The sequence below is a fragment of the Diceros bicornis genome, chromosome 24, assembly GCF_020826845.1.
Source record: "Diceros bicornis minor isolate mBicDic1 chromosome 24, mDicBic1.mat.cur, whole genome shotgun sequence".
Lineage (NCBI taxonomy): Eukaryota > Metazoa > Chordata > Mammalia > Perissodactyla > Rhinocerotidae > Diceros > Diceros bicornis.
The window spans coordinates 21,180,445-21,196,103 of record NC_080763.1 but is presented as its reverse complement, the minus strand read 5'-3'; the positions used below and the strand labels follow the sequence as shown (position 1 = coordinate 21,196,103).

The 15,659-nt window shown below is 42.5% G+C and overlaps 1 protein-coding gene across 2 annotated transcripts in view; it reads left to right on the top strand.

Moving 5' to 3' along the window:
• Positions 1-15,659, top strand: part of ZFYVE1 (zinc finger FYVE-type containing 1) — a 50,033-nt gene that overhangs the window by 7,795 nt on the left and 26,579 nt on the right. Inside the window, exons 1-2 of one of the 2 annotated variants that reach the window (XM_058567269.1) lie at positions 6,895-7,148; positions 13,797-14,301. In XM_058567269.1, coding sequence (XP_058423252.1) covers positions 6,978-7,148; positions 13,797-14,301 — 676 coding nt within the window. In that variant the 5' untranslated portion in view covers positions 6,895-6,977. Of the gene's footprint in view, positions 1-6,894; positions 7,149-13,796; positions 14,302-15,659 lie in introns of those variants that run through there. The other variant, XM_058567268.1, reaches the window with a different exon arrangement.

The window sequence follows — 15,659 nt, the reverse complement described above, 5'->3', positions numbered from 1 at the left end:
GAGATAGAGAAACGGATCTAACAGATGAAGGTTTGGTCTAATAGGAGATCTGGATTCCAGTGAAGTGGAAAATATATCAGGAACAAGACATTTAACCAATACACTGGTTTTTCCTCCCTCTTGTCCTTCTGTTTGCTCCTCAGAAGTAATCTAGCTGAAATCAGTATTTCCTTTGGGCATATTTTGTAACCTCTCTAGTGAAATGGTTAGACTTTCTGTGTTGTATTCATTGATTTTTCTAGGCCTCAGTGAAAGTGTACTAGGAAAACCAAAGGACTTAGGATCCATTATTTAGAGCCTATAATAAGTAAATGATCCACACTGTCAAGTCATCTATAATCTCTTGAAGTTAGAGACAACACCCTTAGCAAATAACTCAAAGGTTAGAAGAATAAAATTCTAACAATTAGAGTTCTTGGGGAAGATTTTCTTATTTATTGGGTCTTATGAGGCATTCAGACATCTTGTCTTATCAGAATGTTTACTAGTCAGAGAGAAAAAAGGTGAAACGTTAAAAGTCACTTTTTTCTTCATTCTTACGTATATATATATGTGTGTGTATATATATGTATGTATATATATATTTAAACCCCATACAAGTTTTTCTTTTTTTCACAACCACCCCATTCTCCACTTTGTCTCATTTGTACAAACTTCCTATAACTGTCCTATTTCCAATAGAAATTTCTTCTGACAAGAAATTTTACCTTCATGCTGACTGATCCTTGACTGGGCTATTAGGAGAGCCAGGGAGCAAATGCCAGAAGACTCCTGAAGTTGAGTCCCCTCATGCTGAACATGCAGCGTGATAAGGAAGCGCAGTGACCCAGGAGTGGTCAGTGAGAGGCTCAGTGTTACCCAGGGACAGGCCCTCCCGACTCAGAAACACACAGCCTTGGGCCCTCTCTGAAATGGGAGGCCAAGGTGAGTCTTCTCTGTGCTTCCTTCAGTGAAGTCAGTGGTGGACTTCATCTCATTGAGACCGTTCCTTTAAGAAGACCCATCATGTTGCTTGGCTGCTTCACTTGTTTACAATCCCAGAATAGTGTGGCTCAGAATACGGGGACTTGACTTTTTTTTTTTAATTGGCTAAAAGAGACATTATTCTAGTGGGATTCAGGAATGGAAAATAGCAGAGGATGTTTTCATACTGTATGGGGATCCTTGACCGCAAACTGGCTGTGCTGCTCTGCCCCACTTATTTCTGTACTCCCTCTGTCTTAAGACTCATCTGCTGATGACCCCTCAGCCCTGTCCTCTGCTTCCTGGTCTAGGGTACCTTGCTAGGGCTTGCTCTTTCTAGGTCCTCTGTTTCAGACAAGCTGGCAGAAACCCCTCAGGACTTAATTCTGGTCAATAGGTCATGAGCCAGGGGGATCATAATCTTCTAAATTGTGGAACTTCTCCATTTTTCTCTTTAAATGGCCAAACTCTTATAATGTAAGGCCAAATTTTGGTGCTGTGGCTGGTTAGCCCTTTGGCAAGTTCTGGTCAGACCATGAATATATTTACTGTTGGTTCCTAGGTGCCGTATAAAAAAAGTAACCAAAAAACATAGATCTGCTTAGAAGCTGTCTGTCAAAATAATAAGCAATAATTGGATGAGTAGCAGAGCCTCCCTCCCCCACTGCTGCCTTTTACTCATAGAAAACCCAAATAAAAGCCCCTTTTGTTTAGTAATAGTAGGGGAAGGGCATTGTATGGGGTTATTGGGAAACACAGGGTTGAGGATGACTCAGACAGGCAGAAAGATGAAAGAGCCTCTATTATGGGCCTTGGATTTCTGCTCAGCATCTTCTGAGCTTTCTCAGCCTTGGACACATTCAGTTATAACAGGCTCCTGGCATTTAACCTGGGAGGCTATTTTCTTTGGTACAGGGCTGTTTAAAATTTGACCCATATAAGCCATCAAAACCACTGAGTCAGCTTTTCAGGGAACCTATCTTTAACTATTTCAAGTTACCTCCAGTCTGTATGATTCTATTTTTTCCAGTCTGTCACTTCCTTGAGGTGATTGATTTTTCTGGAATTGGGCAAACGTTTGGCTTTTCGAGCCAGGGGTAATATAACAGGCAGATTTCTTACTAAGTTGACCTTGCTCGTATGTTTTCCCTGTGGATGCATCTCCTGGCGATACCACCCTTGAGTTTGTTCTGGAGATTGGGGAAGCACTTCTGATGGCTGGCTGAACTTTTCTGGGGAGTCTTGCTGCTTTGGGAGGAGCTCCCAGGAGATCATTTCTATCTGAGGTTAGAACTGCTAAGTGTATTGATCACATTTGATTGGTGATGGGAAATCAGAGGAAAGCTAATGGGTGAGACCCTGAAGAAGGGAAAGAAAACAAGGATATAAGAAGTTCCAGGCAAGAAGAATTGGAAAGACTTATGGGAAGGGGCATAAAGGGACTTTTGGAGGCAGGAAAGGGTGGATGCTTCCTTGGAGGATGTTTTGTTCATTCTTTCCAGTGGCTTTTGGCCAGTGGTTAAGAGGCTCTGTTTGACCAGTTTGTGTGGTCACCTTGGTGGTAGCTGGAGTTCTTGGGCAGAGAAGTATGTATACTGGCCATACAAAAGCACCTGACCTCTGGCTTGACTTCACTGGAGGATGATTCCACTTTCTAGTAGCTTCTGGAAGTTTTTTTTTTCCCTTCCTGATTTCCTTCTACTTGAGGCTGAATTATTGCTGTTCTTTCCCAGGGAATTTGAATCTAGATGTTAGAGTGCTTGAAAAGAACTAACAGAGCCCGGGCCGCCCCTTTGGCTTAGCAGTTAAAGTGTGCACGCTCTGCTGCTGGCGGCCCGGGTTCGGATCCTGGGTGCGCACCGACGCACTGCTTCTCCAGCCATGCTGAGGCCGCGTCCCGCATACAGCAACTAGAAGGTTGTGCAGCTATGACATACAACTATCTACTGGGGCTTTGGGGGAAAAAAAATAAATAAATAAAATTATAAGAACTAAAAGAGCCTGGTTCTGCCATGTAGTCACAGACGCCCCAGGTTCGTTAAGAGACAATGTAATCGTGTGCAATCCAGCAGTCATAGAGTATTCTAGAAATTCCTCTACTTTCCTGCCCATCCTTTCTGCCTTGTGACTGTGTTATCTACATGGCTAAACTGTTTTCCGTAATCTCTCATAACAAGAGCTCAGTTCAGTTTACATGTATCATTCAACAATGGTTATAAACATTTACTGAGTGTCAATCATGTGCCTTATTAGTTTGAGTAATCTCTCTGAATAAATGTTTTAAAATGAAAGTTCAGAGGTTGAGTCTGGGGAGGGATGGTGGGCCCTTCATTCCCGGGAAAGCCCAGCTTTCTTTTCTACTTGTCTCTGAGTAGAGGCTGTTTGAGGATCCCATAATTCTTTTTGCACACCCTTTCTGGTCCTGGTGACCATGGATTTAGTTTGTAGTCAGTAGGTGCATTATTGTTTTTTTATATGGGATGCATTATTGTTTTTTTCCCCATGTCTCAGTCAGCTCTGTTGTTTAGATCTGAATTATCTGACGGACAGTCAGACAGGCAGACAGCCTGCCTTTCTGTCTATCTCCCTCTCTTTCTTCTCTTTTCTCTTCCTTCCTTCCTTCTCTCTCTTTCCCCTTCCCCTTCCTTCGTCCCTTCTTTTCCCTTCCCTCCTCCGTCTTTCCCTTTCTACTTTCTTCCCTCTCTCCCTCCCTCCTTCTCTTGCTCCTTCTCCCTTCCTCTCCCTCCCTCTCCTCACCCCCTTCATGAATTAAGAAGTTAAATCTGCCATTGCCAGGGGAAAAACAGTTTCTTTCTAGAACTAAATGTAAATGATTTTAGGCTTATGTACTGTTTTGGATTGTTCATGACATTTCTCTTCCTTTCATTACCACAGAAAATTGAGTTTGCTATATATTTTTTTTAAAGGATTGACCTAAAAAGGTTTGGCTTTAAAGTGCAGCCTTCCTTGACCACCATATTTAAAAGAGCAACCCCTGCGCCCGCCGTGTAGTCCTAGTCCCTTCTCGTGATTTTTCTTCACACCACTTATCACCGTTTGATATAACATGTACTTTTAAAAATCAACTCTATTGTGGTGTAATTTCCACATAATGTAATATACACATTTTAAGTGTACAGTTTTGAGTTTTGACAAATGCATATACGTGTGTAACCACCCCCACCCCTACAATCAAGACATAGAACATTTCCATCCCCCCAAAAAATTCCCTTGTGCCTCTAGAAAGTCAGTCCCCAGCAATCACTGATCTGCTCTCTATAACTATAGATTTGAATTTCCTAGGGTTTTATGTAAATAGAATCATGCAGTATTGTTTTTTGTCTGGCTTCTTTCACTCACCATAATGTTTTTGAGTGTCATCCATGTTGCTGTGTGTCTCAGTTCATTTGTTTTTATTGCTGAGTAGTATACCATTGTATGGATATGCCACAGTTTGTTCATCCATTCACTTGTTGATGAACATTTTGTATACTAATTGTTTGAATATTGTCTGTCTTTTCCCCATTAGATTGTAAGCTCCATGAGGGCAGTGATTTTTTTTTTTAATTGGGGTGTAATTCACATAACATAAAATTAACCACTTTAAAGTGAACAATTGAGTGGTATTTAGTATATTCATAATGTTGTGCAACCATCGCCTCTATCTAGTTCTAAAATATTTTCATCACCTCAAAAGAAAACCCTGTACCTTTTAAGTGGTTCGTTTCACAGCGCAGTGGTTTTTATGTCTTTTTATGTTTTTTATGATACAACTTTTATGATTTTCCAATTATAAAAATAATGTAGACTCAGCATGTTAAAATACTAAACATATAGAACTATAGACAAGTATAAAATTTTATCTTAATTTTACAACAAAAGAAAGCCACTAGTATCTTAATCCTTTTTAATATTGCATTTACTTTTTTTTTTTTTTTGGTGAGGAAGATTGGCCCTCAGCTAACATCTGTTGCCAGTCATCCTCTTTTTGCTGCGAAAGATTAGCTCTGAGCTAATGTCTGTGCCCATCTTCCTCTATTTTGTTTGTGGGATGCTGTCACAGCATGGCTTGATGAGTGATGCGTAGGTCCCCACCCGGGATCTGAACCTGCGAACCTCAGGCCACCGAAGTGGAGCGCACAAACTTAACCACTACGCCACTGGGCCGGCCCCTGCATTTGCTTTTTTAAAGACTGTTATTGAGATATAATTCGCATCCCATACAATTTACTCTTTTATTGTTTTATTTTCTGGTGAGGAAGATGCGCTCTCAGCTAACATCTGTTGCCAATCTTCCTCTTTTTTTTATGCTTGAGGAATATTATCCCTGAGCTAACATCTGTGCCAGACATCCTCTATTTTGTATGTGGGTCACCTCCACAGCGTGGCTGATGAGTGGAGTAGGTGTGCGCCCAGGATCCAAACCCGTGAACCCCAGGCTGCCAAAACAGAGCACATGGAACTTTAACCACTTGGCCACTGGGCCCACCCTGCATTTCACCCTTTTTAAGTGTATAATTCAGTGGCTTTTAGTATATTCACAGATACGTACAACCATCACCACAGTCAATTTTAGAACATTTTCATCGGGCAGCGATTTTTGCCTCTTATTTCATCAGCATCTAAAACAGTGTTTGACACATAGTAGGTACTCAAATAATATTTGTTGAATGAATGAAATGTACTAATGAGAATAGATCAGTTGAATCATTAATTCAACAAACATTTAACGAGTGCCTACTGTGTGCTGATAACTGAGGGAGATAGAAAGAGGCACTAAGACCCTGAGATTGCCCTTGGGGAGAGGACAGTCTAGTGGTAACAGAAGAGAAATGCATAGAAATAAGGTGGATGGTGTCAGAGCAGTATAGAGAGGATTATGGAAATTCAGAAAAGAGTGATATTGCTGGAAGCGTTGCTGTTGTTATTGACTTTAAATAGTTATATGCTATACTGTTACTTCACCGGGCTCCATTATCACATTCCTTATAGAATAGAAACCAGGCCCCTTTCAGTCTCCATCTCACACACCTAAGATCTCCTTATAAGGCTGTATCATCTAGTAAGATCTTCGCTATAAACTGTGAGAGTCTCTGGTGTAGTAATAATTCTTGGAATCACGTCACATCATTCTTTTGAAGATTGAATGCTTTCTTATACATAATATATGTATTATGCAATCTTATAATAGCCTTTTTTTTTAACTGAAAAGATACATTCTTTTGAGGGAGGGAGTGGTATTGGTTTTGTCTCATTTTCCCTAATTCTTCAATGAGGCATTTATTGGAAACCTTCCCTCAGGAGGGTTTACTTGGGATGATGGAATGAAATTCTGTGGTGATGGTGATAACTGTGGCTGAGAGGCAACCAGGGCAACTTCAGCAGTAATGTCAGTCAGCACTTCTCTGGCATTTACCACATGCCTCCACTGCACTGAGGGCTTGATGTGCGTGATCTCATGTAATCCTCAGAGGAACCCTATAAGCATTTTATGTTGTTATCCTCATTTTACAGATGAGAAGACTGAGGCCCAGAGAAGTTAAATAACTTCTTTAAGGTTATTCTAAAGTCAGTGAGTGGTAGAAGAGGGTTGGTTGAACCCTTAACGGTAGCACTACAGGGTTCCCTTCCTCAGAGAAAATGTAGCATCTAGACATTCTGTGCTGTGTTCATTCATTTATCTACAATATGTATTGGTTTCCTATTATGTGTCAGGCCCTGTGCTAGGGCTGCAGTGATGAACAACATAGACCAGACCCCTTGCCAGCATGGAGTACATTCTACTTGGGAAGCTCAGAACCGGAAAGAATGGGAAAATGTTACCAGAGATGATGGGTTGAGAATGGCAACTTTGAGCAAGAGAAAGGTTGAGTAAATTGTCCCTGGTATGATCCAGGTAGAGGTGGACTTGAACCTAGCTCTCTTGTCTTCTGTCTAGCCTGGTACTTTTACTACTAAGTCCCAGAGCCTTTACCAGAACTTATGTCTGTTTTTATAGCTGGACAAATATAGGTATGCCATGCTGTTTCAAAGGGGGGCTGCATCTCCCTTCTGGAAGCTCCTTGGAAGAGTCCCTTGAGGATGACGTGGGTCTTGAGGATGACTTGGTAGTTCCAGTCTGTCTTCAGAATTCAGCTTTGCTTTGGAAAGCTTTTTATTCAGATATAAATGGAGAGCTGAACTGGGTGAGTTGGGTGTGGTCAAACAAACTGATAATGGAGCAAAAATGACTCTTTTTAAAGGATTCGTTTTGTGGACCGTCTCTACATAGAAACATTCTCTTTCCTGCTAGAGTAGGAGGGGAGCTGCATGCAGTGTCTGTGAGGCCATGTGTCAGAAGCATCATGGGTAGTTATAAGACATGGGAGAATTCCTGACTTCTCAAGTAATGGAACACTGGGGACACTGGAGTGGAAAAAAATGATCTTTGCTCTTACCAAATGTGCTCACTGTGTTTGTAAAGCCAATCTTGTGACTTCAGTGGTCTTAAGAAAACATTTGATTGAGAAATGATTGTGTTTTTACATGAAACTCTATCAACACATTTGTGGATAAACACAAAGATATACACACCTTTTAAGATAGAATGGAAGGAAATTTTCTGAACTTGCTGGGTTGGGGAAACAGGTTTAATAGAACTTTCTGGCAATAGGGTTTCCTACTGGAGTGGAACCTCCTTATCATTTGAACTTTAAAAGTAGACTGGCTACTGATCTGTTTGACACAGTTTAAGTAAAATCCTGTCTGAAAATTAGGCCCTGGACTTAAATCATTGCCTGGGGTTCTTTTCACCGTGATGAAAGTGGCTCTGGATTTTTCAAGGAAGAGTTTTCTCACCTTCCACTTCTCCTTTCCTTCCTGTAGAAGAAGGAAATGTTACCTAAGTTCTGTACCTCTGCTGGTCTGACATCATCAGGTCAGTGTCAGACACCAGATGAAGCTCGATATATGTCTGTTCATTAAATGCAGTAGTCAAGTTGTAGTTTCCTTTTGGGATAGCGGTCCTAGTTCTGATAAGAGTGAGACTCTTGTTTGATTTCCTTGGGTTCTGTCTCTTTCTCTGAACTCAGCCAGAAATGGGATGAAAGCAGAATAAAACAGACCAACAAATAAAAGTAATTAATAGGAACTTAACTTTGGGAATAACTATCGACTTAGGCTAGTTTGAGAATCTCAATGGAGAGGTATAAAATAATCTTGGTTGGCTCAGGGGTGGGATTTACTGTGAGCATTAGGTTGTGATGGGGAGCAACCAAGCTTCCCTTAGCTCTTTCCATTACTTTGGGAAAGGAGCTGATTTTTGCCTTCAGTTGCAGGGAGGGAACACCTTCATAAAACTTTAGAGGACTGTATGATTGTAGTTGGTACAAATTAGAGCCTTTTCATCCAGAGAGGCCAGAACTGAAAGGACCTTGATGCTAGCTACTTTCCTTGGGAGTGTTTTCTGCTGTCTTTGGGGTTTAACTTCTAGAGTCTCTGACTGTGCTCTGTTGAACTTTCCTCCTTCCAAACCTCTTTACTTCAATTCCTTCCCCACCTCTTGCTTTTCCTTTCCCAGGCCTCCTCAGAACAACTCCCATGTGGTCATTCTTCCTGGAATGATTCTCTGAGGGCTAAGAAGGAATTTCTTGAGGGAGATTGTCATCATTTTCCTTGCCTGCTTGGGTCAGAGGTTGACTGCTGGACATTTTTCACTACCATAAACTACTCTGAATTCTAGATTGGAACAATGGAGATCATTGAGTACTGTTATATTTCATTTTAGAGACTCTACTTAGAACTGTATGCAAAGTGAAAAGCTTTGTGGGTGAGCTAGAGATGGAGAAAGGTGGACTGTTTGGTTTCTTAAAGATTGGTATGATATTAGATGGTCACTTTACTAAGAGTCAGCTATAAAGCCAGTATTAATGATAATATGTTGTTTTAATTAGAAGGAGAGAAAAGTGATACCGGCTCAAGACAAGGTTGACATAAGGGAAGCCATATTGTAGAAAAGAAAAACTCTATTGTAACTTTGAAGGACCTCTGACAAACTAACCCGGCTGGATATGCACCCTCTAGGAGATCTAACTGCTCTGTAGATTTTACGACCCCTGCTTGTGCATGTACCTCCCAGCTGCGATAAGACAATAACTTTGTTTTTTTGAGTTCCTTAGGAATGTGATGACCCCCGAACAGTGAGTCTATGCTGATAGCCATCATCAGTGAAAACTGAAAGATCTGGTGTGGCACTCCCAGTCTGTAACACCAGAAGGTCAACATTCCTAACCCCATCCCCAATAACCCAATGGCCTATATAACTGCTGTAAGATTTCATGCCCCCTTAACATGGTTCTTTTGGACATGAGTTGGCCATCTTCCCTCTTGCTAGCAAGCTGTAATAAAAAAGTCCTTTTTCTCCTACCACCTTGCCTCTTGGCTATGGGCATGTCTTGCCGCGAGCAGAAGGCCCCACCTTGGGCGGTAACAAAAGGAGTTATCAGAAGCAAGCAGTGAGAGCTTTCATTTTTTAGGTAGGATCAGTTTAGAGCTCACCATATTGCTGATTCAGTCCCTGAATTCTGAGCAACAAGCGGGTGCAAGCTTAGTTACTACTGCTGTGCACCTGGATGTTTTCCAAGTAGGAAAACCGTGTGCCAGGCCTTGTGCTCTGCCCTTTCCATACTTTATCTCCTTTAGTCCTCTCAGTGTCCCTAGGGGTAGAATCTGTTGTAGAATCTATCATCTTGTTTCCCTGAGGCCTTAATAGTTAAGTAGCTCTTCCAGGACCACACAGTGGCAAACCCAGGAGTGGAATTTCGGTGTTTCTGACTTGTCTGAGGTCCAAGAGATGGTCTAGCAAGCTCTGGGAAGACGGAAGGTAGAAGTTAGGGAGGGGTGGCTTTGGTGTCACACCTGCTTTTGCTGTTGTGTAAGGGCCAAGGACCATTTCATACATGTTGTAGAGTTGGGTGGGGTGGCCAGTTGGCAGGGCTCAGAGTCAGGTAGCTTATTTCACTTCAGGAATGGAGCAAAGTGGGATTATTGATTGCAAACAGGAAGAACAAATAGAGCAGGAGGCTTATTCCCTTCTGGTGCCATCCAAGGGAATCTTCTTATCTTTTCTTTACCTTTTCCTCCCCTAACTGAAAACCAGTCTTGCTACTGCATAGGCCTAGGCTATTCTTTCCTTTCTGGCTCAGGGGAAAATGCCCACAGGTTAAGGATGAATTGAGTAGTCTAACAGGGAGCAAAATAATGTGAAAGGCAGAAAAAGGAAAAATGAAGCATGGTTTCACTCTGCCAGACATTTTCTCATTTATCTGTTTATTTGATTAGCAACCACTACCCAGTCAGGGGAGGCAAAGATGGTTATATCTTCATTTTACATGTGAAAAAACACTCAGTCAGTACATGTTAAATGATTGTCCAGGGCTCATCAGTAGAATAACTAGCCTAGGGCTTTGAGCTCCTCCTCCCAGAATTCTTTGCAGTGACCTCAGATGCGTATGCCCAATATATGAACATGTGTGTTTAATATACTCCAGGACACCAGGTGCCAAAATGATATCCCAGATGCTGACAGGGAGTATTTTATTTTCATCCCAAACGAGTTGTTTGTTATATATATTATGTACATCATTTGGTGGGCACTTAATCAGTATGAGTCCTGGGATATTTAATTCTGTATCTAAAGGCTCCTGTGTGTCCCTTTTCAGGTGCCTGCTGTTACCTATCCTGGATAGCAGTTGTTTTGTGTGCTAACAGATTCATGGCAGAGTAGGTTTCCAGGGGGGAACATCCCCAGGCCTTGTCTTCTTCCCCAGGACTGTTTGGGAAGGTGGATGGCTCTTGCAGCTGGCCACCCTGACCTTATCTGACTCCTTGTTGGTAGAGGTTCATGGAGCTTTTGTTTTGTTTCTCTTGCTGGCCAACTTAGTGGCTTGGAACCAGGCTGAGTGACACTGGTCCAAAATGGGCTGTTCTGTGTAACTTCTTGTTCCTCTTAGTTGTCTGGGAGATCAGTGAGCCCAGTGAGCCCATCACCGTTTATTGAATGCTGCTGTGTGTTAAGCCTTATGGAAAATACAGGGTGGAGAATAGTGATTCAGGCACCCAGCAAGGTGCTTGGCATTTATTCCTTCATTTATTCATTAACTAGATATTGAGCTCCTCCTATGGGCCAAGTTTTGTCCCAAGTGCTAGGGATATAAAGGTAAGATAGACAGTCCTGCCCTTGTGAATCTGGTAAGGGGCACAGTCATGGCAGTGGGCATTCAGTAAGTTATCAGGATTATCATTAACATTAGGACTCTTAGTAATGTAACAGTAGTGATGTTATTAACAGAATAACGAGGGCCGGCCCTGTGGCTTAGCGGTTAAGTGCGCACGCCCCGCTACTGGCGGCCCGGGTTCAGATCCCGGGCGCACACCGACCCACCGCTTCTCCGGCCATGCTGAGGCCGCGTCCCACATACAGCAACTAGAAGGATGTGCAACTATGACGTACAACTGTCTACTGGGGCTTTGGGGAAAAAATAAATAAATAAATAAAGCAGCTATTAAAAAAAAAAACAGAATAACAAGTGGTTTACCATCTTGATGAGGTTATGGGAAATGAGGGTGTATCATATTATCACACCCAGTGGTCTGTGTGCATTTCTCTAACTGCTCTTTATCAGACCAGCATTCTTGAGAAGCAGGAAGGTGTTTTTTTCTCTTAGGGCTGGCAGATACTTGGTGTAAAGGCTCATCACTCCTTTAGCTGGAGTAAAATATTCCCTGTTTGGATTGGGAGCTTTGACCCTGGGGTTGTGTATTCTGAGTTTAGAGGCCCTGAGCATCTTTCTGGAACTCCAGTCTGGGATCTCACTAGCACCAAGTCTCTTCCTTCCTGGCTTCTTTCTATAAGTACTACACTGTTCTTTAAATTGTAAACGGAGGACTTATGGATGGATGAAGTTTGACCAGTAAGTTTTTCTTTTTAATTAACAGCTTTATTGAGATGTAATTCACATACCATATATTTCACCCTTTTAAAGTGTAGAATTCAGTGTTTTTAGTATATTCAAAAAGTTGTGCAACCCTTACTACTATCTAATTCCAGAACATTTTCATCACCCCAAATAGAAACCCTGTACCCATTAGCAGTCACTCCCTATTCCCTTCTTATCTTAGCCTCTGGCAACCACTAATATACTTTCTGTCTCTATGAATTTGCCTGTTGTGGACATTTCATATAAATGGAATCATGGAATATGTAGCATTTTGTGTCTGGCTTCTTTAACTTAGCGTAATGGTTTCAAGGTTCAACCATGTTGTAGCATGTATCAGTACTTCATTCCTTTTTTGTGGTTGAATAATATTCCATTGTATGGATAAACTACATTTTGTTTATCTGTTCATCAGTTGATGGACATGTGGGGTTTTTCCACTTTTTGGCTGCTGTGAGTAATGCTGCTATAAACATTCATGTTTAGGTTTTGTGTGGACATGTTTTCAGTTCTCTTGGGTATATACCTAGGCCGGAATTACTGAGACATACAGTAACTCTGTGTTGAACTTTTTGAGCAACTGCCACACTTATTTCCAGAGTGGCTGTATCATTTTACATTCCTACCAGCAATGTATGAGCATTGCATTTTCTCCACATCCTCACCAACACTTGATGATCTTTTTTTTTTTTTTTTTTTGTGAGGAGGACCAGCCCTGAGCTAACATCCAATGCCAGTCCTCCTCTTTTTTGCTGAAGAAGACTGGCCCCGGGATAACATCCGTGCCCATCTTCCTCTACTTTATATGGGACGCTGCCACAGCATGGCTTGCCAAGCAGTGTGTTGGTGTGCGCCCAGGATCCGGACCGGCGAACCCCGGGCCGCTGCAGCGGAGCGTGCGCACTTAACCACTTGCGCCACCGGGCCGGCCCCTTGATGATCTTTTGGATCATAGCCCTCCTGGCAAATGTGAAGTTATATCTCATTGTGGTTTTGATTTGCATTTCCCTAATAACTAATGATGTTGAGTATCTTTTCATGTACTTATTGGTCGTTTGTATATCTTCTTTGGAGAAATGTCTATTCAGATTTTTTGCTTAATATTTAGTTAGGTTATTTTTCTTGTGTTTTATGACTTTTTTTTTCTTTTGTGAGGAAGATCAGCCCTGAGCTAACATCCATGCCAATCCTCCTCTTTTTTTGCTGAGGAAGACTGGCCCTGAGCTAACATCCAGCCGATCTTCCTTCACTCTATGTGGGACGCCGCCTCAGCATGGCCTGACAAGCGGTGTGTTGGTGCGCGCCCAAGATCCGAACCCAGGCCGCCAGTAGCAGAGCGCACACACTTAACTGCTATGCCACAGGGCCGGCCTCTATGAATTCTTTATGTATCCTGGATACTAGTCCCTTATTAGATGATTTACAAATATTTTCTTCCATTTCTTGGGTTGTCTTTTCACTGTCTTGATGGTGTCTTTTGCAGAATAAAATTTTTTAATTTTGATGAAGTCCATTTTATCTATTTTTTCTTTTGTTAGTTGCTTTTGGTGTTATATCTAAGAAACCATTGCCTAATCCAAAATGACAAAGATTTGCTCCTTTGTCATCTTCTAAGAGTTTTATAGGTTTGGCTTTTTCGTGATCACTAAGTTCTTATACTGACTGAGGCTTTAAAAGTTCCTATTAGCTATTTTCTAGGGGTAAGGGCTGGATGGGAGGCTGTTATCCTGCGCTTCTTTTCCTTGCCATCTTCACAAGTCATTACAGGACCTAGATCCTGGGAGCCCTTGCTCTTCTTGCAGGTATATCTATCTAGCTATTCTGCAGTTTCTGTATTTCATTGTCTTTTTTTGTTTGAAGGTAACAAATGAAGAGGACTTCATTAGGAAACTGGACTGCAAACCTGATCAGCATCTGAAGGTGGTTTCCATTTTCGGAAACACTGGTGATGGAAAGTCTCATACCCTCAACCACACTTTCTTTTATGGCCGTGAAGTCTTCAAGACCTCCCCTGCCCAGGAGTCCTGCACTGTGGGCGTGTGGGCGGCGTATGACCCAGTCCACAAAGTGGCAGTGATAGACACGGAAGGGCTCTTGGGGGCTACCGTGAATATAAGCCAGAGAACACGGCTGCTGCTTAAAGTCCTGGCCATCTCAGACCTCGTCATTTATCGAACTCATGCGGACAGGCTGCATAATGACCTCTTCAAGTTTCTTGGGGACGCCTCAGAAGCTTATCTGAAGCACTTCACCAAGGAGCTCAAGGCTACCACTGCCCGCTGTGGCCTGGATGTCCCTTTGTCCACCCTGGGCCCTGCCGTTATCATTTTCCATGAGACTGTGCACACACAACTGCTGGGCTCTGGTGAGTAGACAGGGTCCTGTGGTCACAGAGTGACCTTTCTGGGTACAAGGGGGCGGCCATTGGGCTGCAATAGCAACTTGGTGGTGGTTGGTTGCCTGGAAAAATTTCTGCCTGAGCAAGACATAAGGGAGTGTTTGAAGAGGGGTGGAGTGATCAGCCATGTCAAAATCTGCTCATGGTCAGGATGAGGATTGAGAATTGCCAATTGGCTTTGACAATATGGATGTCCTTGGCAATCTGGATAAGACCTGTTTCCTAGGGATGGTAGGCATGAACACCTGGTCCGAGTGGGATCACGAAAGAAGAGGAGGAGAAGAATTAGGTAAGGAGTATATTCAGCTCTTTCAAAGAGTTCTGCTATAAGGGAAGCAGACAAATGAAATGGTAGCTGGAGGCTGATGTGGGGTTTCAAGGAATTTTCCCTTTTTTAAATTTAAGATGTGAGATATTGCAGATACTTGTGGACTGATGGGAATGTTCCTCTAGAAAGGGAGTGATGCAGATGTAAGAAAGAGAGAAGGAACAGTTGGAGTGATGCACAAGTGGACAGGTTGGCTTTGGTTAGGGGCATGGACGGTTCATCCTAAACAACAGGAGAGGAGGGAGGGTGTATGGACATGGTTGTAGGTAAGTAGGTAGATGTGGGGGTGTGTGTGTGTGTGTGGAAGTTGTCTTACTGTTTCTGTTTTCTTAGAGAAATAGGAAGCAACATCATCACCTGAGCGGGAGGATGAGGGAGCAGGTGCAACACTAGTAATTGGATGCAGACGAGGACAGTAGTGTTGGCCCCTAAAATAGTTACACCATTTACGTGTTCGTTCAGTCAACCAAGTTTATTAAGTGCACTATATCATGTGCTGAGTACTGGGGTGCTGAGCTGAAAAAAACAATTGCCACCCTTGAATAGCTCACAGTCTAGTTGGGAGACCACGTGTGTTCTGTTCTGTAGTGGATGTAGGTATTGGAGCTGTGGGGGTGCAAAAGAGGGACACTTTACACCTCCTAATGGGATCTAGGAAAGAGGAGGTGATATTTGAACTCTAGAGACTTGGCTCCATAGAGGAGGGGAGGAAGGATGCCCTAGGAAGAGCAAACACCTAGTGGTTCGAAGGAGCAAATTGTGTCCAGGGAACTGCAGGTAGTTCTGCAGTAGCTTCCTAAATTCCATTCTAGCCTTGATGCTTCCTCCATACAGCATCCAGAGTGATCTTTTTAAAAGCTTAATTTGTGATTTAGATCATGTCATACTCCTGCTTACAACCTGTCAGTGGTTTTCCACTACCTCAAAATCAAATCCAAACTCCTGTTTGTGGTGTCCTCACTCTGACTCCTGCCTGTGTCTCTGAACTCCTTCTCTA